The sequence below is a fragment of the Raphanus sativus genome, chromosome 7 (assembly GCF_000801105.2).
Source record: "Raphanus sativus cultivar WK10039 chromosome 7, ASM80110v3, whole genome shotgun sequence".
In the NCBI taxonomy this organism is placed as follows: domain Eukaryota; kingdom Viridiplantae; phylum Streptophyta; class Magnoliopsida; order Brassicales; family Brassicaceae; genus Raphanus; species Raphanus sativus.
In genome coordinates this window covers 22,747,306-22,772,916 of record NC_079517.1, presented here as the reverse complement: position 1 = coordinate 22,772,916, position 25,611 = coordinate 22,747,306, and the positions used below count along the sequence as shown (strand labels likewise).

The 25,611-nt window shown below is 36.6% G+C and overlaps 5 protein-coding genes and 1 long non-coding RNA gene across 8 annotated transcripts; 2 read left to right on the top strand and 4 right to left on the bottom strand.

Annotated features, from left to right (window-relative positions):
• Nucleotides 1–508: 508 nt before the first annotated feature.
• LOC108832170 (uncharacterized) lies at nt 509–3,516 on the bottom strand. Of its 2 annotated transcripts, none has more exons than XM_018605667.2 (8): nt 3,124–3,516; nt 2,726–2,788; nt 1,935–2,639; nt 1,729–1,863; nt 1,529–1,612; nt 1,333–1,392; nt 1,146–1,232; nt 509–960 (listed from the first exon to the last, which is right to left on the bottom strand). In XM_018605667.2, the coding sequence occupies exons 1-8, from the start codon at nt 3,439–3,441 to the stop codon at nt 733–735; spliced, it is 1,680 nt and encodes a 559-aa protein (XP_018461169.1). In that variant the 5' UTR covers nt 3,442–3,516; the 3' UTR covers nt 509–732. The 2 variants fall into 2 exon arrangements, with proteins under 2 accessions (XP_018461169.1, XP_018461170.1); XM_018605668.2 differs by having other exon boundaries at nt 1,729–1,860.
• A 710-nt stretch (nt 3,517–4,226) lies between these two features.
• On the bottom strand, nt 4,227–5,537 carry LOC108821628 (serine racemase). Its single transcript, XM_018594629.2, has 4 exons — nt 5,330–5,537; nt 4,906–5,223; nt 4,581–4,841; nt 4,227–4,498 (listed from the first exon to the last, which is right to left on the bottom strand). Exons 1-4 carry the CDS (start codon nt 5,491–5,493, stop codon nt 4,246–4,248), a joined length of 996 nt encoding a protein of 331 aa, XP_018450131.2. The 5' UTR covers nt 5,494–5,537; the 3' UTR covers nt 4,227–4,245.
• Nucleotides 5,538–7,468: 1,931 nt separating this feature from the next.
• LOC108832169 (protein trichome birefringence-like 25) lies at nt 7,469–8,617 on the bottom strand. Its single transcript, XM_018605666.2, has 2 exons — nt 8,344–8,617; nt 7,469–8,259 (listed from the first exon to the last, which is right to left on the bottom strand). The coding sequence occupies exons 1-2, from the start codon at nt 8,615–8,617 to the stop codon at nt 7,709–7,711; spliced, it is 825 nt and encodes a 274-aa protein (XP_018461168.1). The 3' UTR covers nt 7,469–7,708.
• LOC130497613 (uncharacterized) lies at nt 8,159–8,790 on the top strand. The gene is made up of 2 exons (XR_008936616.1): nt 8,159–8,271; nt 8,359–8,790. It is a non-coding gene; the product is annotated as an uncharacterized LOC130497613 (long non-coding RNA).
• A 5,455-nt stretch (nt 8,791–14,245) lies between these two features.
• Nucleotides 14,246–17,209, bottom strand: LOC108853597 (uncharacterized). 2 transcript variants are annotated; one of them, XM_056990471.1, is made up of 5 exons: nt 16,809–17,209; nt 15,134–16,571; nt 14,995–15,055; nt 14,677–14,900; nt 14,246–14,563 (listed from the first exon to the last, which is right to left on the bottom strand). In XM_056990471.1, the coding sequence occupies exons 2-5, from the start codon at nt 16,516–16,518 to the stop codon at nt 14,500–14,502; spliced, it is 1,734 nt and encodes a 577-aa protein (XP_056846451.1). In that variant the 5' UTR covers nt 16,519–16,571; nt 16,809–17,209; the 3' UTR covers nt 14,246–14,499. The 2 variants fall into 2 exon arrangements, with proteins under 2 accessions (XP_056846451.1, XP_056846450.1); XM_056990470.1 differs by having other exon boundaries at nt 15,134–16,581; nt 16,809–17,208.
• Nucleotides 17,210–20,433: 3,224 nt separating this feature from the next.
• LOC108818508 (probable phospholipid hydroperoxide glutathione peroxidase 6, mitochondrial) lies at nt 20,434–22,194 on the top strand. The gene is made up of 6 exons (XM_018591501.2): nt 20,434–20,688; nt 20,808–20,884; nt 20,988–21,049; nt 21,143–21,261; nt 21,623–21,790; nt 21,888–22,194. The coding sequence occupies exons 1-6, from the start codon at nt 20,449–20,451 to the stop codon at nt 21,921–21,923; spliced, it is 702 nt and encodes a 233-aa protein (XP_018447003.2). The 5' UTR covers nt 20,434–20,448; the 3' UTR covers nt 21,924–22,194.
• The last annotated feature ends 3,417 nt before the right edge of the window (nt 22,195–25,611 follow it).

The following is a 25,611-nucleotide window of genomic DNA, read 5'->3' as shown; positions in this document are numbered from 1 at the left end:
GAAAATAAGTGGTTCCTCTTCTTAGATTTGGGCTATATAGGAGTAGTAGAAGACTATAATTCTATCCCCTAACTATAAGATTCTTACTCTTTTTCCCCCATTAGAGTTTTGTCTCAATTGGGTTTTCTCTAATGAAGGTTTTAATGAAGAGAATTTTATAACATTTCCAATTTTGACTTGTATCACATGGTCAAGTTTGAGGGAGAATTTGGAGGTTGGAGTTGGAGTTGTGGTTTATAGAAGAGTTTTTTAGCAATTGAAGAAGAGAAAGGGATAGATTTTTTCTTTTGGGTTTGTTCTAATTTAGTTGGTTCAAATGCTTTGCACTAGTTGTAAAAATGTTTTGTTTGAATAAAATTTTACGTTCATTCAAAAAAAAAAACAACTATACATCGTGGGCACTTGCGGTTAATGTCGTCTTGTGCCACTAACTTGCATCCTATCTCTATCCACCTACTTCCCTACTGGGCTCTGTTTCAAATGCACTGAATCGTGAGTGGTGGACAAACATAAAAGAAACATTTATTAACAAATACACAAAAAGGTGAGGGTGCAGAGAAATCTATTGACAATTGATATATGACCATAATCAAAGTCTTCGTATTATTGTATAGATAACCTTTACCAACATAACTACACGGTTGATCAATGTTAAATTGAAACCCGGTTCCATTCCATACCCGAAACCCTACACATACGGTTGAAAGTTTCAAACCTTAAACACACATTTTCTTACTCTGGTTTCTTGGTGGTTTCAGGATTTTTGTCAACATTTGAGCCATTAGTCGTCTTCAAGGATTCGTCTTCTTTTGCTTTATTCTCTGCTCCACGAGGACTGGTCAAATTCTTCTCAACGTCCTCACTCTCTGTGCCTTGGGCTGGTTTTTCAGTGTCTATAGTCAGAGTTGATACCTCATCCCTGGAGGCATACCATGAATGGCCACAGGCAATACACTCCAGCTAGATCCATAAAACAAAAATCAGAATGTGATTATTAATATTAAATTATTAATGGATACGCACAGTAAGAGAAGAAGATCATGATGTTAAGTGATGTCCCTAGCTTATATACACTCACGCTACAACAGTCTGTTTTGATTTCAGTTTGACAAATTGCATATGTAATATGGAGAAGTATTAAGAACCTGATAACGATCTCCATGCCCAGCTTGGATGATATCCCTCAGTCCAACTTTAATTTGACTGCATCTTGAGCATCTTGCATCAGTCATCTACATCCAAAACCAACACATGATATGGTCAAAAGACATTCCCCAAACTGAAATCCAACAAGCTAGATACAACTCTCGACTGTCAGAAATGAAAACAAACCTGCATTTTTTCCGCATCGTCAGGCTCATTCTTCTCTGTTTCCTCAGCAGTTAAACCCTCCTGAATCCCACAATATACCAAAATCTTTATCGTTGTAACTTGTAAGATGTACTCTCACTAGTCATTGCGTATTATGACACAGAATAAGAAAGGAAGGGTATCTGTCTGCAAATATGTAACATAGCCAGTCCCTAACCTTTAACTCAGTGGGTGACATGCTCAAAATCTTTGCTGGTTCTAACTCGCCATTAAGCAGACGTCTAGCCAGTAGTGCAGTGTTCTGCAGATAGAACAAAATGAAATTACTGTTAGATACTTTGAATAAACGCTAAAGTGATGTTTACCACATGTTAAAAAATATGGAAAAGAAGTAATGAAATGGCGTGAAAGCGGAACCTTGAGATTGAAAACCAGTGCCCTCATCCTTTGATTGTATTTATGGTAATCAGATGCGAGAGAAACATGTAAAGCCACCTCAAGAGCACACACCGGAGGAACAGCAGCGTCTGGCCAGAGAAAACTCTCATCCTGCTGTCAAGTGGTTCAAACAAACAGCATGTTATTTGGTCCATTCTGAAAGGTAACTGTACGAAAAGGGATACCTTTGATGGTTCGGTCTTTGTATCTTTATCAGCCTGTTCAAGCTCTGAAGGCATCTTTGCTTCCTCGGCAGCTTGCTTGTTCTCAGCGGTATAGCAAATGTTCTGGACTGCTTCCAGAAGCTTTGCCAAACACTTGTCACGATGAGCATCACCTGTCAGTGAGTTGAACTTCTGCAAGACAGAATGATACTCTGATGAAATAGCACTTCCAGGGGTCTCAGGTTTAAGAAAGGCATCTTCTTCCTTCCTAACATCAACAGGAGGTATGTTCACTTTCCGGGAAGATCTTTTAGCCTTCAACATAGCCTCAAGATCAGCATGCACCTCCTCAGGTTCAAGGTCAGGAAGATCACCCAATCGGGACATTGACTTTTCAACAAGGAGGTCAATCTCATGTTGCTTTGTATCTTCGTAATCCTTATCAGTCAACTTCCAAAGCTTCTTCTCAACAGTATCATACACCTTACGTACGACAAAACCAGGGTTAACTTTGCGTTTGGGAAGCTGCTTATGGGCTGGGACGAAATACACCACGCATCTGTGCATCACAGACTCTGCCGGCACCTCATCACGATGGAAACTGTAGAAGAGCTCTCGTGTGTCACTAGATTGCCAGTTCCCACCACCCTTTTTCTCTGCTTCTTCTGGACGATAAAACCACTGTCCGAGAATCATCATGCTTCCATCTTTTGTTTGAGTAATATCCTGCCCCAAAAAAGAAAGAAAACAAGTCTTACTTCAAACCAACAAGATGGTACTATAGCAGGAACTGGTAAGCAGCAGAAGAGTACCTTGATAATTGCAACATATGGTTTTTGACTTTTGTCTTCTGGAACCAAAAGCACCGGATCCTCCTGAGAAAGAAAGGAATGTCAGAGAGAGAGAGTAGAAACAAATGGTCTCTCAAGCAAGGAGGAGTCAACAAGAGACTAAAAAGTTAGGTGCAAAGGGACAGAAAGATGTAAATTAAAAACTTGAAGCAATGTGCAGAGTCAGAAACTGTAATCTTTAACTCCAAAAACGAGACATCAAGACCAGTTTATACAAATGAATATGTTCTTCCAGTAATAAACATAACAACATCTATGGCTAATTCCCTACATAACAAGAGCTTTAATACACTCTAATCAGGACAAAACAAATTCAACCAAAAGCCCTAAATGTCAAAACTTTCATGAACACAGCTCACCAGATTGTATGTGTTGCCGTCATAATCGAATTGAAGGAAATGGGTTCTTCGCCCTTTGCCTTTACCCGTAACCTTAACCGATTCACCAACGGGGCTCGCGTCATCGGGCTTCTCTTCTTCTTCTTCTTCTTCTTCGACCTCTGTTTCCTTCTCATCCACGTCGTCTTCGAAATCTTCGTAGAGCTTCACCGTCTTGCGCTTCCTCCGCTTCCCCTCCTCGGGGCTCCTAGAGTTCCGTCGTCCCTTGGACCTTGTAGACGCCGGTACATCGTCTTCTTCGTCACTCGACACTTGCGCGAATCGCCGTGACAACACCATCTTCTTTCTTTCTTTCTTTCTTTCACAGAATCGATAAATTAGCCTTTTGTGATCGCTCCTAACAATTTATTTACACTTCCTCATAAATATACTCTTCTCTTTTTTTTTCTCTTTGTTCTCAGCTTTTTTTTTTTTTAAGGTCGGCAATATTTTTTTCACTAGTTAAGCCCAATGGACTTAAACAAAAACAATAAGATATATCGAGTGATTTATTAGCCCAATAATTCTTTTCACTAAAAGTTTAGATGAGAACAAATGACTGAATGAGTGGTGGGATTAGTCATCAAGTTATTGGCCTATATAATAGCGGACCTAACGGTATTAAACCATGATAATCCATTTGAGATGGGTTGACCCATAATATAGACGGGGTTGGGCCTTAGGGGTGACTAGCAACGATAAAATCAAACAGACAAATGAAGAACAGTTCATTTTTTTCTTTTGTTTTCTGAATGTTATCCATAAGTATATTTTTTCCGTTAATTCTCTGTGTTTTTCTTCGTCTTCTTGATTGTTTTCAAATTTCTTTCTTATCATGTCGATTCTTTTAACCTTTTCATTTCTCAAAGTGATTTCTTTTTGTTTTTGATAATTCCATTTATGATACCAAAAGAAGAAGATATAGAAGGAGGTAAAGTGATGCCCGTTATCATTGCCAGGTTTTGTCACTAAGAGGCGATCCAAGAAAATTAACTTTAAACAATAAACTCTGCATCACATTGCTTTCTTCTCTTGGACTCTGTACTAAGGCGGAGTTTCTTGCAAGAAAGTGAATCCCTTCTTGCAGTAAACCAAGATTTTTAATTACTTTGAACTCTTTAATGAATCCCACAGAACGCCCAAATCGACATTACCTCCTGAGAGTACAATCCCTATGTTTTTGCAATCTTCCCAACAAGGATTGCTACGGAAACTAGTCGATACAACTGCTGCTAGGCCAATGGCACCACTTGGTTCCACAGAGACTTTCAGCATCTCATAGCACATTCTCATGGCTTCGATAATCTCTCCATCCTCAACAACAACAACATCATCTACCAGATCTCTCACAACCGGCCTGATAGAAAAAAAAAAAACATGTTCATGGAATGATACAGACTGTAACACTTTATGTTCTATAAAAGTAAGAATTAGATTACCATGTTAAGTCGCCTAGAGATGCACGAAGGCCATCAGCTACGGTATTAGTCACAGGTAAAGTGATGATTCTACCAGCAACCTTAGACTGAGCTGCATCATCAGCTCCTCTCGGTTCAGCTGCTATAATCCGGATGCTCGGCTTGATTGACTTAGCAGCCAGCGCCACACCAGAGATCAAACCACCCCCGCTTATCGGCACAATTATAGTGTCAATCTCTTGGATTTGCTCCAACAGTTCCAATGCAATGGTACCCTGACCACTGTTCAAAGAATCAGCAAAGAACTATGCATTTGAATCATTATTATCAAGAAAAGCAAAAGTACCTTAGAATGCGTCCATCGTTATATGGGTGGATGAGAACTGAACCTGTTTCCTGCAAAACTCTGGAAGCTACTTCTTCTCTAGAAGACATTGTAGCTTCACTCCATATAACATTGCCACCGTAACGAATCACATTATCTACTTTGCACTTTGGAGCACCTTTTGGTATAACGATATAAGCAGGGATCCCCTGTATCTTTGCGGCCAAAGACAACGCAGCAGCATGGTTCCCACTGCTGTGTGTTACAACCCCTTTGGCTGCTTGTTCAGCATCAAGAGACAAGATAGCATTGCATGCTCCCCGAAACTTGAAAGCTCCACTTGTTTTTCAGACAATAAACAGAGAAGGGGAGTTCTATTAGTACTGAGAACAAAAAGAGAGAAAATTTAAGAGAAATAAGTACACTCTCAAGTGAAGTCTCTCACCCTTTCTGAAAGCATTCGCACTTAAAGAACAAGCTTCTTCCAGAGATTGAATTCAAGGATTCAGATGTGAGCACTGGAGTTTTGTGTATGTACGGCTTAATACGCTCATGAGCTTCCTTTATGGAAGACAAATCCGCAGCGTATTCATGCCTCTTTGCTTCCATTTCTGAAGGGACTAACTGTCTGATTGGATTTGGAAATGGGAAATTTTGTAGATTTCAGAGAACATAGATGTTGTCTAGTTGCGGACAAAATTGTTGTCTAGTTACAGTAATCTCTATAAAGACAGCACGATGTTTGAAGCAAGAACAGAGAACGTTGCGCTGTTTTCCAAAGTAAAACGCCGTGAACTGTCTATGTATATTAACAAAACGCCGTAAAACTACATTATCCAATCAATATTTGTTAAAAAATATTTAGAAAAACATTTACTAAATGCTAATGCTCTCGAAATGCTCTCGAAATGCTCTCTAACAAATGCTGTCATACGAAACTTTTGGAAGAGCATTTGTATTTACATTTTATAAATTTAAGAAAAATATATAATTAGTTTTTAATTTCTATTTAATAATATTATAAAATTTCTTTTATATCCAGAAAATGAAATTTAAATTTCTAAAATAAATTTACAATATAAATATTTTTAAAAAATAGAATTTCACATTTAAAATATAATATAAATATATAAATTATATTATATTTTAAATGCGAAATATTATTTTTAAAATAGATATTTCAATTGTAATTTTTTAAATAAAAATTTTTGATATAAACATAATTTTAAAATTAGTAAATAAAATAAATTAATCATATCTCTTTTATATATTAATATATAAAATATATATATATATATATAATGATAATTTATTTATTTTATTTAATAATATTCAAATTATTTTATATCCAAAAATAAAATTTTATATTATTTTATTTATTTAATAATATTAAAAATTATTTAATATCGAAAAATATTTTTTTTTACATTATTATTTAAATGATAGTATTTAATAATTAATTTATTTTATTTACTAATTTCAAAAATTATGTTGATATCGAAAAATAAATTTTAATTTTATTTTATTTATTTAATAATATTCAAAATTATTTTATATCCAAAAATATTTTTTAATTTTAAACAAAATTTTAAATTATTTTTTAAATAATATTTCACATTTAAAATTTAATTTAATTTATGTTATTAATTAAGATTCATTATTTTTAATAACAAATATATTTAAATACATATATTATAATTTAATATATATTATTTTAAAATAAATATATTATATACTAGCTTTTATAAAAAAATTAAAATTGTATAATGCTACTGCTCTACCAATCATCTTATTAAAAAGTTTAATGAGAGCATACAGCTTCTACAGCATACTGTTTCTACATCATATTGTTACTGCTTCTTCATCACCTATACCAATCGAGGCCTAATGCTCTAGAAAACAACAGAGGATGAGTGAGTAGGCCCAAAACGAAACGGATATCTACAACATTTCAGTATTCATGATTCGCTCTGTTCCCCCACCAATTTTTATATTTTTATCAGTTTTGATTTGTAAAATTACAAGTATTCAGAATGTTTGAATATTCGTAACTATTTTAACTATCTTCTGATTATCTGTTCCACTTCGTCATTAAAAATTTCTTTTATTCTTTAAGTTTGGTCCATTCGTATCTCTTGGAGGTTTTAAGATTGCTCTTGAGATGCTTAAACATTATAATTTGAGGTTACGAGGTTGTTCATGGAGAACATAAAACCTTATATATAAGGTTTTAAAAGGTTACGCTTGTAGATGCTCATGAATTGTATAGAGGATTGTGTATACTAAAGAATCATTGCAGTTGTATTTCTCCTATCTTTACATTTGCTGTTTACTGATGTTTACTCTTGAAGTTTACATTTCTACTCCCTAACTTATGCTGTGTAGAAAAGTGTCATCGTCCCTCATGATAAAGAGATTAGAGCCATTGATTAGTGATTATATCTCAAACTGGGTGTGTTTTGCTTGACTATTGGGTTTGCACTTATATTCACCACATTAACCCAATATTTTAATAACAAAAGTGATTCAAATAGAGATTTTTTTAATGACAAAAGTTGAAATATATAAACCACAGAAAAATGAATTGTATTCTAACAAAAGAATACATCCTAACAAGTTAAAAGTTGTGTACACGACCTACAAATAGTTTTTGGCTCAGAATTGGCATCCCTTAATGATTGCACACAAGAAAGAAAGAAGCAAAAGCGGAAAGAATGAACGACACAGGCTTGTAGTTGGACCCACACTAGGTCCCAACATCGAATTAATGGGCTTTTAGAAAAACAAAAATAACTAATTACAAAGAAACACAAGGAAATAGAAGCTAACTCTTGTTATCAATCTCCCGGTTAAGCATGACCTCCACCATAAGATCATTCCAGGAATCAATCGGACCGGGCAAGCACCAGTGAAGACAATCATTCTGAACATGAACCGGATCCCTGATCTTCATCCCAGAGAAAGGATTCGGATACCGGTACGGTCCGGGATGTCCATCTGGTCGGAGAAGCGACATTGAAGTAGTGCCAAGTAACGCAATGCTAGCCTTGGAACCATCTTCTTTTTCTTCTTGGGTCTTACGGAACTCCTGAGAGAGAATGCAGAGGAAGGATTGGACGTGGTTACGAGAGATTGAATCGCCGATGAAGGCCCACCATTTGTTCCTCATTCTGTGGAAAAAGTGGTCTGGATCTAACCTGGGGAGATCGCAGTCGCGAGGCTTCCATCTCCAGAGAAGGTAATTAGAATCTGGGCGTCCGTTCTTCAAGCAGTTCTGGTGTTCTTGGATATGACGACGACAAGAGATGTTTGTGTAGACAGGACCCGATGGGTCTGGTACCCAGTTCCTCGTAAAGATGTCACACTTTGTGGAAACTACAAACAGAGGTTCAATGATTTGGATCTTTTACGTCTTTGGATAATTATATTATATTACAAAGAAAGATCCTCATCTCTTACCATTTTGTGAAGCAGCAGTGATGTTGACTGGGGAATAAACGGGGGCTGGAGCTTGAGCAACTGAGGCAGTGAGACCGGAAGGTTCTGCCGGCGAGGTTCTTACTTGTGCAATCAGAGAGCCGGTGGAATCGGTGATGATGAAACGGTAAGTGAGACCGACGAGAAGGAAGAAGGCGACGAAGTTGAGGAATATTTGATTGCGTTGGTGAGAGGAGTTACCAAATGGATTTCCTTCGATCTTCATCTTCTTCGACAGTGATCTCAATCTATCCATGTGAATGTGTGAACTCTTGAGAGGAGTGTTGCTTTTGGAAGGTATTGAATTGTTTGTATTAGCTTTCTTGGAGTTTTTTTGGTTGTTGATGAAAGCTAGGAGCTTCCTGGTAAACAATGACAGGGTGTTTTTTTTTTTGAATTCAAAGTCATTTGTAGTATTAGTTTTTGTAAGACCTTCTAATAATACTGTAAACTAAATTACTCGTTTTTTTGTAGAACAAATGTCATTTGCAAAGATCTGATTATTGTTTTCTTTTTTTTGAGATCTGATTATTGTTTTCCAACTAAAAACTACACTGCTTATACCTTACACAATTTTTGCTTACAAATGTGGTTTACCTTATACAATTTATGCCTACAAATGTATTGGGTAAACAATCAAATAGCCGACAAAAAAATAGGTGTTTAACGTTTAAGTCCTCTGTATAATATTAATATAGATTTGTAAACATATAACAAAAATATCGAATTTAAATTGAAATTCTAATTAAAAAATGTAAATACAAAATAGTAGAAGTAAATACGCATCAAATTTTTAATGCATGGTGTATGGGTACATAATATGAGACCCATACTGAATAAATTAGACGTAAATGTTGGACCCCCATGAAGTTGTAAATCTTTACTGAAATCGTTTGTAATATGAAAGTGTTGTGTTATTAGTACGGCAATAGCCAAGTATTTATACAAGCAGAATATCCTAAGTTGATAAGGACTAAACATAAAGCATAGTTATCTAGATATAGTTGTAGTTATCCCAATACTCCCCCTCAAGTTGGAAGTGTGAGATTCCGAACAGCCAACTTGGACATCAAGTTATCAAATTGTGGGCGCGGAAGAGCTTTAGTAAGGACGTCTGCTAGTTGATTCTTGGAGGAAACGTGTTCGGTAGTGATGAGTTTTGACTTCAAAGCATCGCGGACATGGTGACAATCACGCTCAATGTGTTTGGTGCGCTCATGAAACACCGGATTCGAAGCAATATAAAGTGCCGATTTACTGTCACAGAAAAGCTTCATAGGAGACGAGTGAGAATAACCAAATGATTGTAGAAGACCCTTGAGCCACTTGAGTTCCTTGACTGCATTAGACATTGCACGATACTCTGCTTCAGCGGAAGAGAGAGAGACCACATCCTGCTTCTTAGTCTTCCACGATACAGGAGAGGCACCAATGAAGGTAATATAAGCACTTAAAGACCGTCGAGAGCTTGGGCAAGAAGACCAGTCGGAGTCACAGTAGATACTGACTTGGAGATCATCATCAGCCTTGAGAAAAATTCCCTGACCAGGCGTACCTTTAAGATACCGAACCACTCGCAAGGCCGCCTCCCAATGAGGCAAGAGTGGAGCCTGCATAAACTGAGATAAAATATGGACAATGTAGCCCAAATCAGGGCGAGTATTAGTCAGATATATCAACCGTCCGACAAGACGACGATACTGAGTAGCGTTGGCCAAAGGACCTTTGGCGCGACCAAGCTGATGATTAAGTTCAACAGGGACAGAGGAAGGCTTTGCACCTAGCAAGCCGGTCTCGGCGACAATGTCTAGAGCATATTTGCGCTGAGAAATATAGAAACCAGTAGCATTGCGAGCCACCTCGAAGCCAAGAAAGTACTTCAATTTGCCAAGATCTTTCATTCGAAAGCACTTCTTAAGATAATCTTTGAATTCTTGTAAGGCAGCAGCATTATTAGAAGCAATGACGAAGTCATCCACGTACACCAAAATGTGAATGCAGACAGAACCTCGTACCTTAGAGAACAAGGAATGATCGGCGTACTCGTGTGAGAAGCCAAATTCTTCGAGGGCGTTACTGAGCTTCGAGTACCAACACCGGGGAGCTTGGCGAAGGCCATAAAGAGATTTCTTTAAACGACAGACTTTATTAGGTTCAGAACACGTGAAACCTTGCGGAAGCCTCATATATATTTCCTCGTCGAGGTCACCATGTAAGAATGCGTTACTAACATCCATCTGGTGTACTATCCAATTCTCCATCGCTGCAAGCTTGAGGATGATACGAACCGTAGTTAATTTAGCCACCGGAGCAAAGGTATCACTGAAATCTTCACCTGCTTTCTGATGATTGCCAAGAACGACTAGACGGGCTTTACGTCGCTCCAAGTTACCAAACGCATCATACTTGTTAGAATAGAGCCATTGGTTGCCGAGTGCAGTCCTACCAGGAGGAAGATCAGTGACGTCCCAAGTGTCTGTAGCTTCAAAGGCGTCAACCTCTGTAAACATAGCATCATTCCATTCTTTGTGTTTGACGGCTTCTTTAAAACTCTTAGGCACATCATCATTGATTATAGCAGCCATGAAAACTTTGTGTGAGTCTGAAAATAAGTGGTCAGAGACATAGCATGATATAGGGTATGGAGTCATACCTGAGACCGTTGGAGAGGACCCATGATCAGTAGAGGAGAGAACGTGAGAGGGGTTTGTCGAAACAGAGTGAGTCACATAGTCTTTAAGTAGTATAGATGGAGTTCGTTGCCGGTGTCCACGACCAAGTATCTCTGGTAGTCCCGGAGAGCCAGAGGACACAATTTCAGACGAAGGAAGTGAATCACGAGGTGGAGAAGAAGGAGCAGATGTAGGAGGAGAAGGTAGTGACTCTGTCGCATGAGTAGGAACTGGCGAGATAACAGGGGTGGGAGATGGAGTAGTAGGAGTAATAGGAGGGACACACGGAGGTAGTGTAGTGTGTTCTTCCACAGGAGGAGAGGACGAGCTCCCCCTGAAGTCTGCAGGTGGTAATAACCAGTCATCAATAGTGGGATCATGGATATTAAGTGGCGGAGTAACATACTCAGTAGAGTCAACACCCGGAAAGTTTTGTTCAGAGAACACTACATCTCTGCTTTCAAAGAAATCATGTGTATTGAGATCATAAAGACGCCATGCCTTCTTCCCATAAGGATAACCTACAAAGATACACTTGCGACTCCGATCTCCAAACTTGTCTTTATCCCTCGCTTTGTGGTGAGAGTAGCATAGGCAACCAAATACTCGGAGCTTATCAAAGTCAGGTCGCTTTCCAAATAGGAGTTCATAAGGCGTTTTCCCATTTAGAACCTGACTAGGCGTTCGGTTTATAAGATGAGCAGCAGTAAGAATACTCTCTCCCCAAAACGAAACAGGCAAGCGTGCTTGGAAGAGACATGCTCGAGCTACGTTTAGAATGTGGCGATGCTTTCTTTCAACCCGCCCATTCTGTTGAGGTGTATCAACACAAGATGTTTGATGCTCAATGCCAAGTTGTCGAAAATATGGTCTGAGGACTAGAAATTCTGTGCCATTATCTGTCCGTATAGTTTTAACTTGCTGACCAAATTGTCTTTCAGCCAGAGCTACAAACTCACGAAGGAGTTGTGCTACTTCCGATTTCTCCAACATTAGATAGGTCCAAACTGCGCGAGAGAAATCGTCTACGATGGTAAGAAAGTAACGTGCACCAGAAGAAGAGGTAGTTCTATAGGGTCCCCAAATATCACAGTGAATTAAAGAGAGAGGTGCAGAAGCTTTATTCGAACTTTCATTAAAAACTTGGCGTGTCTGTTTGGCACGAAAACAAATCTCACAAGACACTGAATCAAACACCATATTATCTAAAACAGGTAAAGCTGATAAAACTCTAGAAGATGGGTGTCCGAGCCGTCGATGCCATAGTTCTGATGTAGAAGAGTTCTTCAACGCAGACCGATGTACTCGTGCAGCAGTGACCCCAGTAAAGTAGTAAACCCCCTCACGTTCTTCACCCGTTCCAATCAGGGTCTTCGTAAAACGGTCCTGCAACACACAAAGAGTATCAGTAAATATGGCAATACAGCCGGTCTGTTTAAGTAGTTGCGAAACAGAGATGAGAGTGCAGTTAAAGTCGGGAACATATAAGACATCTTTCAGAAAGTAATGCTCGCTAAGAACCAATGTGCCCTTTTTGTTTGCTTGAGAACATCGACCATTGGGAAATTTCACCGAGGATGGAATGATCTCAAGAACATCGGTAAGGAGAGATAAGTCACCAGTCATATGGTGAGAAGCGCCAGTGTCAATAATGACATCTTTTAAAGTTGGTTTACCCGAAAGTTTCTCTGTAGAAATCGATGATTTGGAGTTTTGAAGTAGTTGAAGGAGTTGAGTAATCTGGCCAATCGGATCATTGAGTTGAGGAGTAGAGGTAGCGTTATGTGAGACAGCTCTAGCAGAATTAGAACGGCCACGACCACGGTTGCTATTAGATGAACGTCCTCCTCTTCCTCGCTGTGAGGAGCCAGACGAAGATCCAGACGCATTCTTCTGTTCTAGCCACCAATCTGGATATCCATGAATGAGAAAGCACTCAGTATTGTCATGACCCTTACGAGAACAGTGAGTGCAAGTTCTGTTTGGATCACGAAACCGAGCAACAACTGAGGCTGACTGTAGAGGCTCTGTTTTGGTAGTATCAATCTGTGTGTGAAAACCGATAGCCTCTGTTTTGAGATCCTTAGAGCGGGCTGCATTGTTGTGTTGCTCCTCTCGTATGACTCTGGAATAGACATTGTTGATGTCAGGTAAGGGATCTTCATCAATTATTTGAGACCTTATATTTCTGAACCGTGATTCATCAAGTCCAAACAGGAACTTGTGAACTCGGATCTCCTCTTTTTCCTTCTCGATGTCAGCGGAAGCTTCACACGTGCAGGCCCGAGTAGTGGTTAGATTGTCTAGTTCCTCCCAGAGCTTTGTTAAACGACCATAATACTCGATCACAGTCTGTCCATTCTGCTGACAAGTGTTGATTTCATCACGAATCTGATGAACACGAACTCCATTCTTAACAGAAAACCGTCGTTGAAGAGTATCCCATAATTTATGAGCATCGGGGACGAAAGAGACAGTTGATCTGATCTTAGGATCTATTGAAGTTCTGATCCAGCCGACTAACATAGAGTTTGTAGCTTGCCAACGAGATAGATCTGGTTCTGTCGTAGGTTTAGGAATAGTTCCATTGATGAAACCAAACTTCCGCTTTGCTTGAATTGAGTTAGAGAGTTCGGTTGCCCACTCTGTATAGTTATCTCCGCGAAGCAAAACAGAAGTGATTAGAGCTCCAGGGTTGTCTGAGGGGTGTAGGTAGTAAGGATCATTGATGTTAGATAGAGATGCCGTAGGTGCAGAGGTAGAAGACAACGTTGAAGTTGTTTCAGCCATGTTTCTTGGTGATCAAGAAACACGATTTGGTAGAGAAAAAAAAAAAATTAGGGTTTTGGGATCTTTTGCTCTGATACCATGAAATCGTTTGTAATATGAAAGTGTTGTGTTATTAGTACGGCAATAGCCAAGTATTTATACAAGCAGAATATCCTAAGTTGATAAGGACTAAACATAAAGCATAGTTATCTAGATATAGTTGTAGTTATCCCAATATTTACATCGTGGACCAGCCTCTTAAATTTGGACATGCATCAGATGCCTACCATAATATCTTTTACAGTGTTTTCTTTTTCGAATAAGATTCAACAAACATGTACAGTCTATCAAGAAAGATCTATAAATAATAAAATAAGTAGTGATGATTATAAAAACAGAGTTGATAATTTATTTATTTCTAGATAGTTATTGATTTGATACACTAAAAAAAATGATCCACAACAAACAAAAAAATATCAATTTTTACATACACCATAAGATCACAAGAAAATCAGATTGTTATCTTTTAACCCAGACCGAAAATTACAAGAAAAGAGAAAGAAAAAAAAGAATAGACTGAAACACTAAAGGCAAGCTGTGGGGTCAGAAATCAGAATATAATGATATGTGTTACAGAAAAACACAATATACATTTCAATCAAACAACGAAAGATTGAAGCCAGAAGAAGATGCTGAATCAAGTTGATGAAGCTAGGTATCTTGGAACTCTCATGCCAAATCCATGCTTAACCTTCTCAATCCTGATGAACATTTCAACATTTTTCAGTGGAAATGAGTTAAAAAAAAAAAATCTTAGAATCAAATTTGACATCAATATAAAAACTTCATTAGAAAGACTTGTTGGTGGGCTTACGTTGGAGCTAATTTGCCAAGACACTTAAGTTCTTCACCAGAGTCTCCATCAAGAACTCTTCCTGATATATCAACGATGTAAGAACGGTTCTTGCCTCGAGGAAGACCTCTACTTGAGAGTAACTCAAGATCTCTCTCGTGAAGCTCTCTTCCGTTCACAAACACTCCCGTGTTTCCTGCACCGCAGTTATCCGGCATTGGACGGCTAAACTCTTCTATAAATGGCTGCATGCACCAAACCAAGATTTGTTATCAAACACAAAAACAAAAGATACATGCAAAACAGAGAGAGAGAGAGAGAGAGAGAGAGTGTCCTTACAGGTATGATACCGAGACAGGGGTGTCCCATCACTCCCCAGAATCCAGCACGGTAGTCATACCTAATCAAAAAAAAAAAAACACTTCTCTAAACCAATTAAAATAATTGTAACCGAGAGAGGAAAGAGAGTTAGTTTTACCAGTAGTTGCCAGCTTGAACAGGTCCAGCTTGTTTCTCGGCGCTGATAACCTGATCTTCCGGTATAAGATGCCCATTCACCCAAACCTCTAGCTCCCTGTCGTATTGGTCATCACTAGATCTGGTTTTATTATTACGTGTGGCCTCCGATAAATTGTAATCGCTACTCTGCTTTCGTCTTCTCTCATCTTTACTAGCGTTTGAGATCCTTGAATTGTCAGACACCTCAGTGTTGTTGTTATAGTACCCGTTGTAAGAAATATCAGTTTCAGAAGCTAAGGAGTCTTGTTTCGTGTAGGATACTTGCTTATTGTACCCTAGCTGTGACATTCCGTAAGTGAGTGCAGTTCTGTTTACATTAGAATACTCAAACAGCTCAAGAAGATTAGAATTTTCAGGAGGAGGGGGTGGAGGAGCGTCTTTGGCTCTACGGCGAACAGACTTGACGACCTCACTAGAAACGCTTGATCTTCCTCCTTCATCATCATCATCTGAGTGTTCACTAGGCGATATAGCCTGGACAGTTTTATTTTCCAGGTGTGTTATTGGTTCCTCATCCTTAAGTGGACAATCAGTTACCACTACAGGAACTCGCTGAGTCTCCTCAAGAGCTGAAGAAGAAGAAGAAGAGAAAAGAAGCTTATTATGGACAATAGTGAAACTGAAGACCTCAGAGCAAGCACCACATTGAAGCTTTTGTTGTTGCTGCTTTTCCTGAGAAAGAAGCTTCTTCCTAGGCAAGTAGAGTAGCTCAAAGCAATTGTGACAAGCTGCAAAGGGCGCACCTCCTGCTAGAGGATGGCAACGACGGGAACCAGCAGCAGTTTGAACATACCCACGTGCAAAAGCACCGTCACCCGTTTCAGAGTTAACTTCGCTGGGCCGCCTCGTGTGATGATGACCTTGACCACCACCACCATGTGGAGGACTAAACGGTCTAATCTTCTCGGGATGGTGCGAAACAGGGTACCTAGTAGGAAAGAATCTAGGGTCGTGTAACTGGGGGTCAAGTATGTCAGGACCAATATCTACATAATGTCCTTGAGGAGGATAGGGAGGACGAGGCAGCATTTGGTTCGGGTAATGACCTGGATACAAGCTTTGATGCATTGGGAAACCATGAGGCCCCGGGGAAGGATACATTCCATAAGGAGGATTGTAATAAGGTGTTGGTGGTCCATGGAAACCCATAGCAGGAGGAGGAGGAGGATGTGAGGCTCTTGGTGAATCTTGACCACGGAGAACGTGGCCTTTTAACGAATCAAGTTTTCTAAAAAGCTCTGCCTGTTGTTGATCTGTGTATTGACAAGAAGTCTCTTGGCTATTTCTCATGGGGGAATCATCGTCTTGTTCGCTTCTGGAAGAACCAGCACCGCTTGTCCTCATCGGATTTTTTAATGTTTCTCCGACAAAAAGCTAAGGGGTCTTTGCTTGGTTAACTGCAAGTAACTGAAATAATAAATGATCACTGAATCTAATAATATTATGTTATCTAAAACGAAACAGCACATATTAGCATTGTAAAGCAAATCTTAATACCAACATTACTCAAAGTTTATTGGGCTTAAGAAAAGGAGGTTATCACAGTTTCCATGATTTCTAAGCATCCAAACAAGAAATCAAACTCACAAACAAAAGAGAAGAGAAGAGAAGAGAGAGTAAAATTTCAAAAGCACCTCCAAGAAGAAGATGAAGTGCAGACAATTTCTTGCTCCGGTGAAAAAGAATCAATCAATTAAGGAGCCTTCAGCCTCTTTGACGGAGCCATTTTTAAATCTGAAAAAGAAAAGAAAGGGACACAAATAGAGTAGAATTTGAAACTTTCAGATGATTTTAAAATAATAAATTAATAAGTAAAAAAAACAGAAGACTTTGAGCTTGCTGGGGATTGCTTTAAAGTGGAGAAAAACTTCTCTTTTTTCTTTTCTTGCCATCTTTGCTTCCCTTTTTGTTTACCCTGACTATTAGGAAATGTGGAGATGCAAATATCTCCGGCCTCCTCTCAGTGCAAGACCAGCACCATTAACCGATAGATAAACTCTACTAATAAAATTTGAAACGATGGGTGTTACTTGGTCAAGTAAGTTGACCTTCCTGTTAACGTGACGACCAACATGATATCTTTTCTTTTAACTCTGTTTTTTTATTATAAATATCACATTAGTTCATACGCACAAATCATCCTCATGAGTCATGGCGATGGATGATTTTACCTACTAATATAGCCAGCAAAATTCATAACCCGGGTCCCTATTTGGGCTTGTTATTATTATTATTTAACAAGTCAACTTGTTGTATAAGATAATTCTTAACAATTTATGGAAGTAAAGTTTCGTAACTTAAAATAAAAAAGTTCGTAACTCAGTAGACTTTGCACATCAATAAAGGAATAACTGAATCCTCGATTTCTTTTATATGGACTTTGACAAACTGAAGTTGCGTGTGCTACAAGGAAAATGTAGGGTGATAGCTTATGGTTATACTACAGACTGAAAGTGCAAAGAGTTTCAACGAGGAGTGACAGCAGTGATAGTTATTGGTAAGCATCTGAAAGATTGTTGACATGGATGGACGATCTGAAGCTTGGACGCATAATAGTCCGATATGGATGCATCTAATAATCTCATCTTTCTCGTAGGTTTCCTCAATCGTGGGGTCAATGATTTCTAAAAGTGAATCACTATTCCAAAGCCTCCAAACCTGCCAAGAAACTCATATTCAGAAACAATATCACAATTTAAAGGAAAAACAAACAGTTAAATGGGAAATAGGTTTTGAGTTGTGCTCACATATGTCACCAAGTTACAATCTGAACCACTCCTCTGATAGAAGCTGCTATTCTTTTTGCCACTAACAATCTCCAGAATCAATACTCCGAAACTATAAACATCAGATTTGGTAGAGAATTGGCCAATAATTTTATATTATTATCTTCAAACATAATATAAATATCATAAGCGATTTTCAGTTTTGATGTTAATATATGAGATTCAGATTCTTCTATTTTTTTTAGTTATGCTTATTCTATTTCTTTAGAAGTAAAAAGTATAATTTTTGTTTAATTGTTTAGGTTAAATATTAAAATATAATATTATTAGTATATTTAATTAATCTAATTAAAATACTTTGGTAAACCAACCGAACTGAACCATTTTGGGTTGATAAAATCTCGAACCAAATAACTTGGTTTATGTATTTTAATGGATTTGAAAATTCAACACAAATCAAGTGTTATTGGTTCTATCATTTTGAATTCCAATTTCAAATATGCTGTTATTGGTTTATGTATTTTAAAACAGATTTTAGAATAAAATGTTATTCAATATTAGTAATTTGTTTGAGGATTTGATTTAGATTTAGATTTGAATGGATTTATAAGTAATTTTAAGACTAAAATAAAAAAGAATAAATATTGAGTTAAACCTTGTTATTTTGATTGGATTTGCATTATTGTATTATAAGTAATTAAGACTAAAATACAAAAGAATAAATATTGAGTTAAACCTTGCTATTTTGATTTATGAGTAATTTTAAGACTAAAATACAAAAGAATAAATATTGAGTTAAACCTTGTTATTTTGATTGGATTTGCATTATTGTATTTTTCTGTGTCTAAACATAGTTATCATGGACTTGGCATTCCTAATAACCGTGGTTATCATGGACTTGCCGTTCCTTACTGATCAAGGGAAGAGTTGGAAACACAAGAATGATCAGTTTCTGGTGGGCTAAATGGCTGCCTTTAGGTAAAATCTATGATCTCTTTGGTGAGGGAAGACCTTGGTGAGGGTAGACCTCGGGAATCTTTAATCCAACTGGATTCCTATGTCTTTGACACTTGTAATGGATCTGCTTGTAATGGATCTGCTTGGCAGAAATGCTACAGACAGTTAACAACAATTTATCTACTTCTGTCAGCCGGTCAGCCGAAGAAGATCAATATTTATGGGTGATTGACCAAATTGAACTGCTAAAATTTTCCACAAGTAATACATGGGAGATTATTGGAGATAGATCTCCACCACAAAAATGGACTCAGAATGTTTGGTTTAAATTAGCTACAGCCAAGTTTACTTTTTATCATGTAGATTGCTCATTGGAATCGATTGCCAACAAGGTGCGGTTATCAAAATGGGGCTTAGGAACCTCACCCTCCTATTGTCTTTGTGATTCTGCAACTGAGTACAGAGACCATCTCATTGTACGCTGCGAGATTACGGAACAAATTTGGGATTTACTTTTGTGAAGATTGGGACTCCAACCACATGGTTTCATGTCTTGGGAAGCTTTTATAGCTTGGCTGGAAATCAAGGATTCTTCAGTCCCTCGTCTGCTTGAATGATTAGCTTCTCAAACCACACACTATCATATATGGGCAGATATAGAAGAAAGCGTCTACATCTAGGTACAGCCTCAACTCCTACAACTGTCTTCAAAAAAATTGACCGCTGCATCAGAGACATCATTTGGGAAAGCAGAAGAAAAGTATCACGAATCTTATGCATATAAGGCTTCAAAATAAGTAAAAAAAGAAATGAATTTTCTTTCTCCACTGTTGTTGGCTTTGTTTTATTATTTTTTTGAGTTATTACAGTAATGTCTTTTGTTTATTTTTAAATAGGCATTTTTCTTGTATACAAACATATTGTATAATACATGCAAAGAACTCAAACACTATTGTAACTGATTACCCTACACGACGGCAGAGCCATTGTTGACAAAGAAAATCTGATTGTGCAAAATGTGTTGAACTCAGACGCTGTTGTTCAATGACGCAATGAGAACTTCAATTGCAAATTATTTCATTGATTTATAATAATTCATTTATTTTGATTTTGAATTCTACATTATTGATTTTAGAATCTATTTGTTTGATTTTAAAATCAATGGATTTGTGAATGATTTCTAAATCCAAATATTATTCTAAATCCATTAAAATACTAAAACTACTAACCCCACAGATATAGAAATTGAATTCGATTGGATCGGTTTGGTTTGGTTGGATTTGATTTTTTTTTTGTCCATCCCTATTAGGCCGGCCCAAAGCGAAAAGTAATATTCCGAAAGCCCTAAAACTTTTAAGATCCGAAACACTGTCCCCGTTCACATTACCTCCGCCCACGGTAAACAGAAGATGCAACAAGCACACCGACGAGTCTCCAACGTGGCGTCTTTGTGAACATCCACGTGTATCGCCTATCCTCCATCCACTGAACACGGAGATAGAAGCATCTGAATAACAGAATTACGATTTTGACCCTCGCAAAGTAACAAATATCTAATCTTGAAGGTGAAAAAAGAATCTAATCGTCGAAAATGTTGAGATCCTCGTTTCGGCTTCTCTATATAACAACAAGAAGTACCAATCTTCGGGTCCGAGCTTCATCATCATCATCGCTCTCTCTGTTCTCATCTAAGTCCTCCAATTCTGCGAAACCACTTTTCACTTCTCATCGTCAGGTTCCATTATCAACAACGGGAGCTAAACTCTCTAAGTCGGAACATTCCATGGCCACTTCCTCCGAGCCCAAGTCCATCTATGATTTCACCGTCAAGGTTCGATTTTTTTCTTTCGGGTTGATCCAAGGTCGTAAATTGCATCGTGGGTCTGTGAAGTTTGTGAATTTCGGATTTCGAACGATTGAGCGATAATTGAAAAGTTTGTGAATTTACAGGATGCGAAGGGGAATGATGTTGATCTAAGCACTTACAAGGGGAAGGTTCTCTTGATTGTCAACGTTGCTTCTCAGTGGTGAACTTTCATATATTCAATTGATTTCACTGGTTATATCTCTGGAATCGTTAATTAGTGACTGACTAGTTTCTTTGGTACTTGAATCGTTTTTATTGTGCAGTGGTTTGACCAATTCGAACTATACCGAGCTTGCACAGCTGTACCAGAAGTACAAAGATCATGGTATCATTTCTTGTTTTTTTTTTGTTTGTTTGTTCGGTGAACGAACCATATAGATGACAGTTGTTGTTTTTGTTAATGTCGTAATGGTATTAGGGTTTGAGATCCTTGCGTTCCCCTGTAACCAGTTTGGGAATCAAGAACCTGGTTCTAATGAAGAGATTGTTCAGTTTGCCTGTACCCGTTTCAAGGCTGAGTACCCGATCTTTGATAAGGTAACCACTTTTCTTGTTCATTAGTCTAATTCTGCAATTTAACAATTTAACATTTTACCAAAAAAAAAATTATGCAATTTAACTAGTCTTATGGTTTCCATCGTGGGGCTTTAGTTTCTTGAAACAGGAGTCATCCCATGTTGAAATAAGTAAGCTATTAGTTTCAGTTACTTTTCGCCTGTAAAACACAATATGAGAGAACACTGACTCTGTGGAAATAATTCCGACATGTTGCATAACACAAGTTCTTAACTCTAGATTTTTTCTATTATGTTTGTGTTCGTAGTGAGGCTATTCAGTTGTTTCTTTTACGATAGTTAGTTCTCACCTTTGACTTGCTTTGAACTATTATGCAATGCAGGTTGATGTGAATGGTGACACGGCTGCTCCAATCTATAAGTTCCTGAAATCAAGCAAAGGTGGGCTCTTTGGAGACGGAATCAAGTGGAACTTCGCCAAGTTCTTGGTTGACAAAGATGGGAATGTTGTGGACCGTTACGCCCCAACTACTTCCCCTCTCAGCATTGAGGTAATGGTCTCACATATAATCAAATACCTTTAATCTGATTTAAGAGACCTCTAAAGTTCCATAATGGTTGTTAATTGTTAAAATACGCAATTTTCAGAAGGACCTGAAGAAACTGTTGGGAGTTACTGCTTAAGCAACGAAGAGGCGCTAGTACTCAAATAAAAGCTCCTACAGTATTGTAATAAGCTGTCTATGTTCTTGAGCGTCTTTGGGATGAGTTGTTTCCTGCTACTTAATTTTTCGTTTAGCTACTTATGTGTGTAATATCGTCTACCTAAATATCATAATTGCTGTTCGTACTGTTTTTTGCCTGTTTCCATGAACCATGGGGAGGAGAAAGCTAGCGACGGCGTAATATGGTATTTTATAAATTTGGAGTTGAAAGTCAAATAATTTTAATTGTATTTCGACCTGCTTTTCAGTTTTATTCGACAAATTATTTACTAAAAAAGTTATAATTTTATACATATGTACTTTAATAATAACACTTTCCAAAGTATAGATATTAAATTAAAAATAAAATAAATATAATCTTATAAAAATAAGGTAATTTGATTTATAGAACTCACTTCGTAATAATTTATATTTTAAATTTTAATTATAATAGGGATTATCTTTAATATTTTATAGAAAAGATTAGGTTGTATATACACAAAGACATCTATAGGCTTGAAACACTACCATGTACTATTAAGAAAATATTACACCCAAAAATAGTTTGGAGTTTTTATTAACATAAAAAGGCAGTTCTCACTGATACACTTTTCTTTAATCAAATCTATTTTTCACTATTAATACACTTTTTTAAACCAAATCTAATCTAATTAAATAAGTGTCAACTACACTAAATAAATCTAATATATGTTTTTTAATGTGACAACATAAAATGGGTCTCATGTATTTTCTTCTACGTTTTTTTCCTTTCGAGTCTTTTATTTTTTTTTTCTTTTGTAAAATAAATTGTTTTTTTTCAGAATATATATTCTAGAAAATAATTTTATAAACAATATATTTATGATCAAATTTATATTTTGAGATATGTTCAATTATATTTCTGGTATAATCATGATGTATAAAAACTATCTCTCTCAATGGATTCACCTCGGTCTTGAACTATAAAAAGATATTCAAAGTTGTGGCACTGATCTTGCCGTTGTACGTCTTGATTAGTTTGAGCCAGACGACAGGCGACGTTATTAAGAAGGTGGCCCTCAGCCGTGTCGATTTGATACAAATCGTTCAATAAATCAGAAACCAAAAATCACTTTTGTTTGAATTTTTAAGCTAAAGCCATGAATTAGGATTGAATGCTATAACATTTGAGGAAAATACATTAAAACAAGTTGAGAATGTAAAGAATCGTGGAAAATATGAATGAAATATGCAGAGATTAGGATTTTCTTGTTGACAATAGCTAAGAAAGAAGATTAGGTTATTTTCGTAATTTTACAACATTAATGAAAAAACAAATCATTTATACATTGTATTCAAATTGTATATGTGTATACCTAATCTCTATTACACATGAAAGTGATTGTATACACATTTTTGATTTTTTATAGGTTTTCTATCTAAATAACTAAGCATCTCGAATTCATGTATTCTTGTTCTTTGTCTTTTTTTCACACATAATTTTCACTATACACATAATTAGTGTATTATTTGATGTATATTTGAAAATTATGTGTACATGTTTTACAAAATTTATTTGGTGTAAAAGTGGACTAATATAAATGTAAACTAATATACATGTAGACAGTAAAATTTATATGTACATGTTTGATAATTATATTACACGTATGCAACTTTTTTTGATACACATGTATGCCACAATTTTTATTGTATACATGTACATTCACAGAAGATCAATGTTGTAATGTTTATATCTTCTTCTTTATCGACTTTCTCTTTCTACATAGCTTGCGGTCTTTTTTAGCTTTTAGACATAAATCACCATTTTTGGACTATTTCCTTTGATTCAACTTCGTTATTTATTATTACCATTTAAATATGATAGATCTTTATATAACATTGAATTTTAGACAAATCACCATAACATAAATGTTTTTTTTTGAACTGAGTTTATGGCGGAGTATATTAGACTCGCAGCGACAGCGTAGTCAGGATGTTCCGGTCTTGTTGGTCGACAAAAAGTCTAGAATCAAGTGGAGGACGACGAGAGTGAATCTTACCAAAAAAAAGTTAAGCCTTTATAGATGAGAAAGTTAACCTAAAAAAACAAAATTTCGGGTCACGTTTGCAACAGATTGTCTGCAACTGGTGAAGATGGTGTCTGAACCAGATGATTGGCCTGCGTTTGCTAATATGTTAGAAGATATCAAGACCTTGAAAGAATCGTTCCACAGCTTGGAGATCATTCATGTACCCCGCACACAAAATTTGAAGGCCGATGGCTTAGCACGCAGTGCTAGGAAACAAACGACCTTTGTTGTGCACATGGATGCAGAGCTACCGTTTTGGTTTACAGAGTCTGTTTGAGTCTGTAAAAGTCGATGACAAAAAAAAAAATTATTTTTTTAAAAGTTCACTGCTTTCTAAGTTTTCTGGGTTTCAAATTTTAAGATATTCAATACAAAAACAAAAAAAAAGATATTCTTATTGTTACGTTTAGTTAGGGGCACAAATAACGAAAAACTAACTAGATATATAGGGATAATGAAAAAAAGACTTATGATTACACTTTTTTAAGGGCCGACCATGTCTTTAACCACCAAAAACTATCCAAAAAGCACAAAGTGCTCTTTTGTGTAATAAAAATCAAAACTGATTTATAGTGTAAATCACTCTACTATTAAATTGTGTGTTAGAAACTAAAATAGGAGAAACTCTACTACACAACATACAATATGTTACACTATTACCATAAAAGACGAAATGTGTAAATAAAGAGGTATCAATTACACTTTCCAAAAACATAATTTTTCGTCGAAAGTCATATTATTTTATAGAGAAATTGGCGTGGATGCACTTAAAAAACCACTAATTTGCATTATAACATTGACTTTAGAAACTAAATTCTCTTCCCGTTTTACCCTTAATAGCTAATTTACCTATGACACATAATCTCTGCACTGCGTGTCAGTGTACTCACCTCTTACACATCGGTTCAAGTAATGTAGCACAGACAATTTATTTTAAATAAAGATTCTGAAGTCACTTTTTTTTTCTGAAGTCACTTTCGTTCCTAAATTCTCTATATTATCTCTCACCTAAAATTCAATCATTTTTTTCTATTCAACTAAAACATTTGTATTTCTTTCGTAGATTTTATTTTTTTTCAGTGACAACAAATGAATCTGAAACTGCAAAGTGAGGTATTCCACTCTCCAACTGTGAAATTAGTTAGCGTTGTGTTTATTCGTGGCATATAAATAATTACGATAAACGTCAAATTGAGAAATAATTTAAAACTTATATTTCCATATTGTAAAAACCACAATTTCAATTTATGTTGTTAAGTATTATTGTCGATGTTATCAGCTAATTTATGTTCTAGCGTTACATTTGTCCGTAGCAGATAATTATTTTTGTTAAGCGTTAACATATTCACTAAACAATATGACTATCCGTAGCAGATAATTATTTTTGTTAACCGTTAACATCTTATCGTTAATGATATATATCTCAATTTGATATTTGATATTTTGTCTCCTTGTTCTTCTTTGACACACAATCTTTGTTCACACTAAGCTCTATGATCTCTATAATTGGATAACTATCATTTTTTCGAATGTAGATATGATAGTTCGATGCATATACTGGTTTAAGGTAAATACAACATAGATCTGTTAACTTTGTTT

Excerpts from the sequence above, each read along its gene's own strand:
- LOC108832170 (XM_018605667.2), bottom strand. The coding sequence starts at position 3,441 with ATGGTGTTGTCACGGCGATTCGCGCAAGTGTCGAGTGACGAAGAAGAC. Across the intron at positions 1,864-1,934 it reads CAAAGACCGAACCATCAAAG|CAGGATGAGAGTTTTCTCTG; the intron begins GTATCCCTTTTC and ends ACCACTTGACAG. Across the intron at positions 961-1,145 it reads GGCATGGAGATCGTTATCAG|CTGGAGTGTATTGCCTGTGG; the intron begins GTTCTTAATACT and ends TTATGGATCTAG.
- LOC108821628 (XM_018594629.2), bottom strand. The coding sequence starts at position 5,493 with ATGGAAGCAAAGAGGCATGAATACGCTGCGGATTTGTCTTCCATAAAG. Across the intron at positions 5,224-5,329 it reads TGCGAATGCTTTCAGAAAGG|TGGAGCTTTCAAGTTTCGGG; the intron begins GTGAGAGACTTC and ends CTGAAAAACAAG. Across the intron at positions 4,499-4,580 it reads TCTCTAGGCGACTTAACATG|GCCGGTTGTGAGAGATCTGG; the intron begins GTAATCTAATTC and ends TTTTTCTATCAG.
- LOC108832169 (XM_018605666.2), bottom strand. The coding sequence starts at position 8,617 with ATGGATAGATTGAGATCACTGTCGAAGAAGATGAAGATCGAAGGAAAT. Across the intron at positions 8,260-8,343 it reads CACTGCTGCTTCACAAAATG|TTTCCACAAAGTGTGACATC; the intron begins GTAAGAGATGAG and ends CTCTGTTTGTAG.
- LOC108853597 (XM_056990471.1), bottom strand. The coding sequence starts at position 16,518 with ATGAGGACAAGCGGTGCTGGTTCTTCCAGAAGCGAACAAGACGATGAT. Across the intron at positions 15,056-15,133 it reads GTTCAAGCTGGCAACTACTG|GTATGACTACCGTGCTGGAT; the intron begins GTAAAACTAACT and ends TTTTTTGATTAG. Across the intron at positions 14,901-14,994 it reads CCTGTCTCGGTATCATACCT|CCATTTATAGAAGAGTTTAG; the intron begins GTAAGGACACTC and ends TGGTGCATGCAG.
- LOC108818508 (XM_018591501.2), top strand. The coding sequence starts at position 20,449 with ATGTTGAGATCCTCGTTTCGGCTTCTCTATATAACAACAAGAAGTACC. Across the intron at positions 20,689-20,807 it reads TCTATGATTTCACCGTCAAG|GATGCGAAGGGGAATGATGT; the intron begins GTTCGATTTTTT and ends GTGAATTTACAG. Across the intron at positions 20,885-20,987 it reads GTCAACGTTGCTTCTCAGTG|TGGTTTGACCAATTCGAACT; the intron begins GTGAACTTTCAT and ends TTTATTGTGCAG.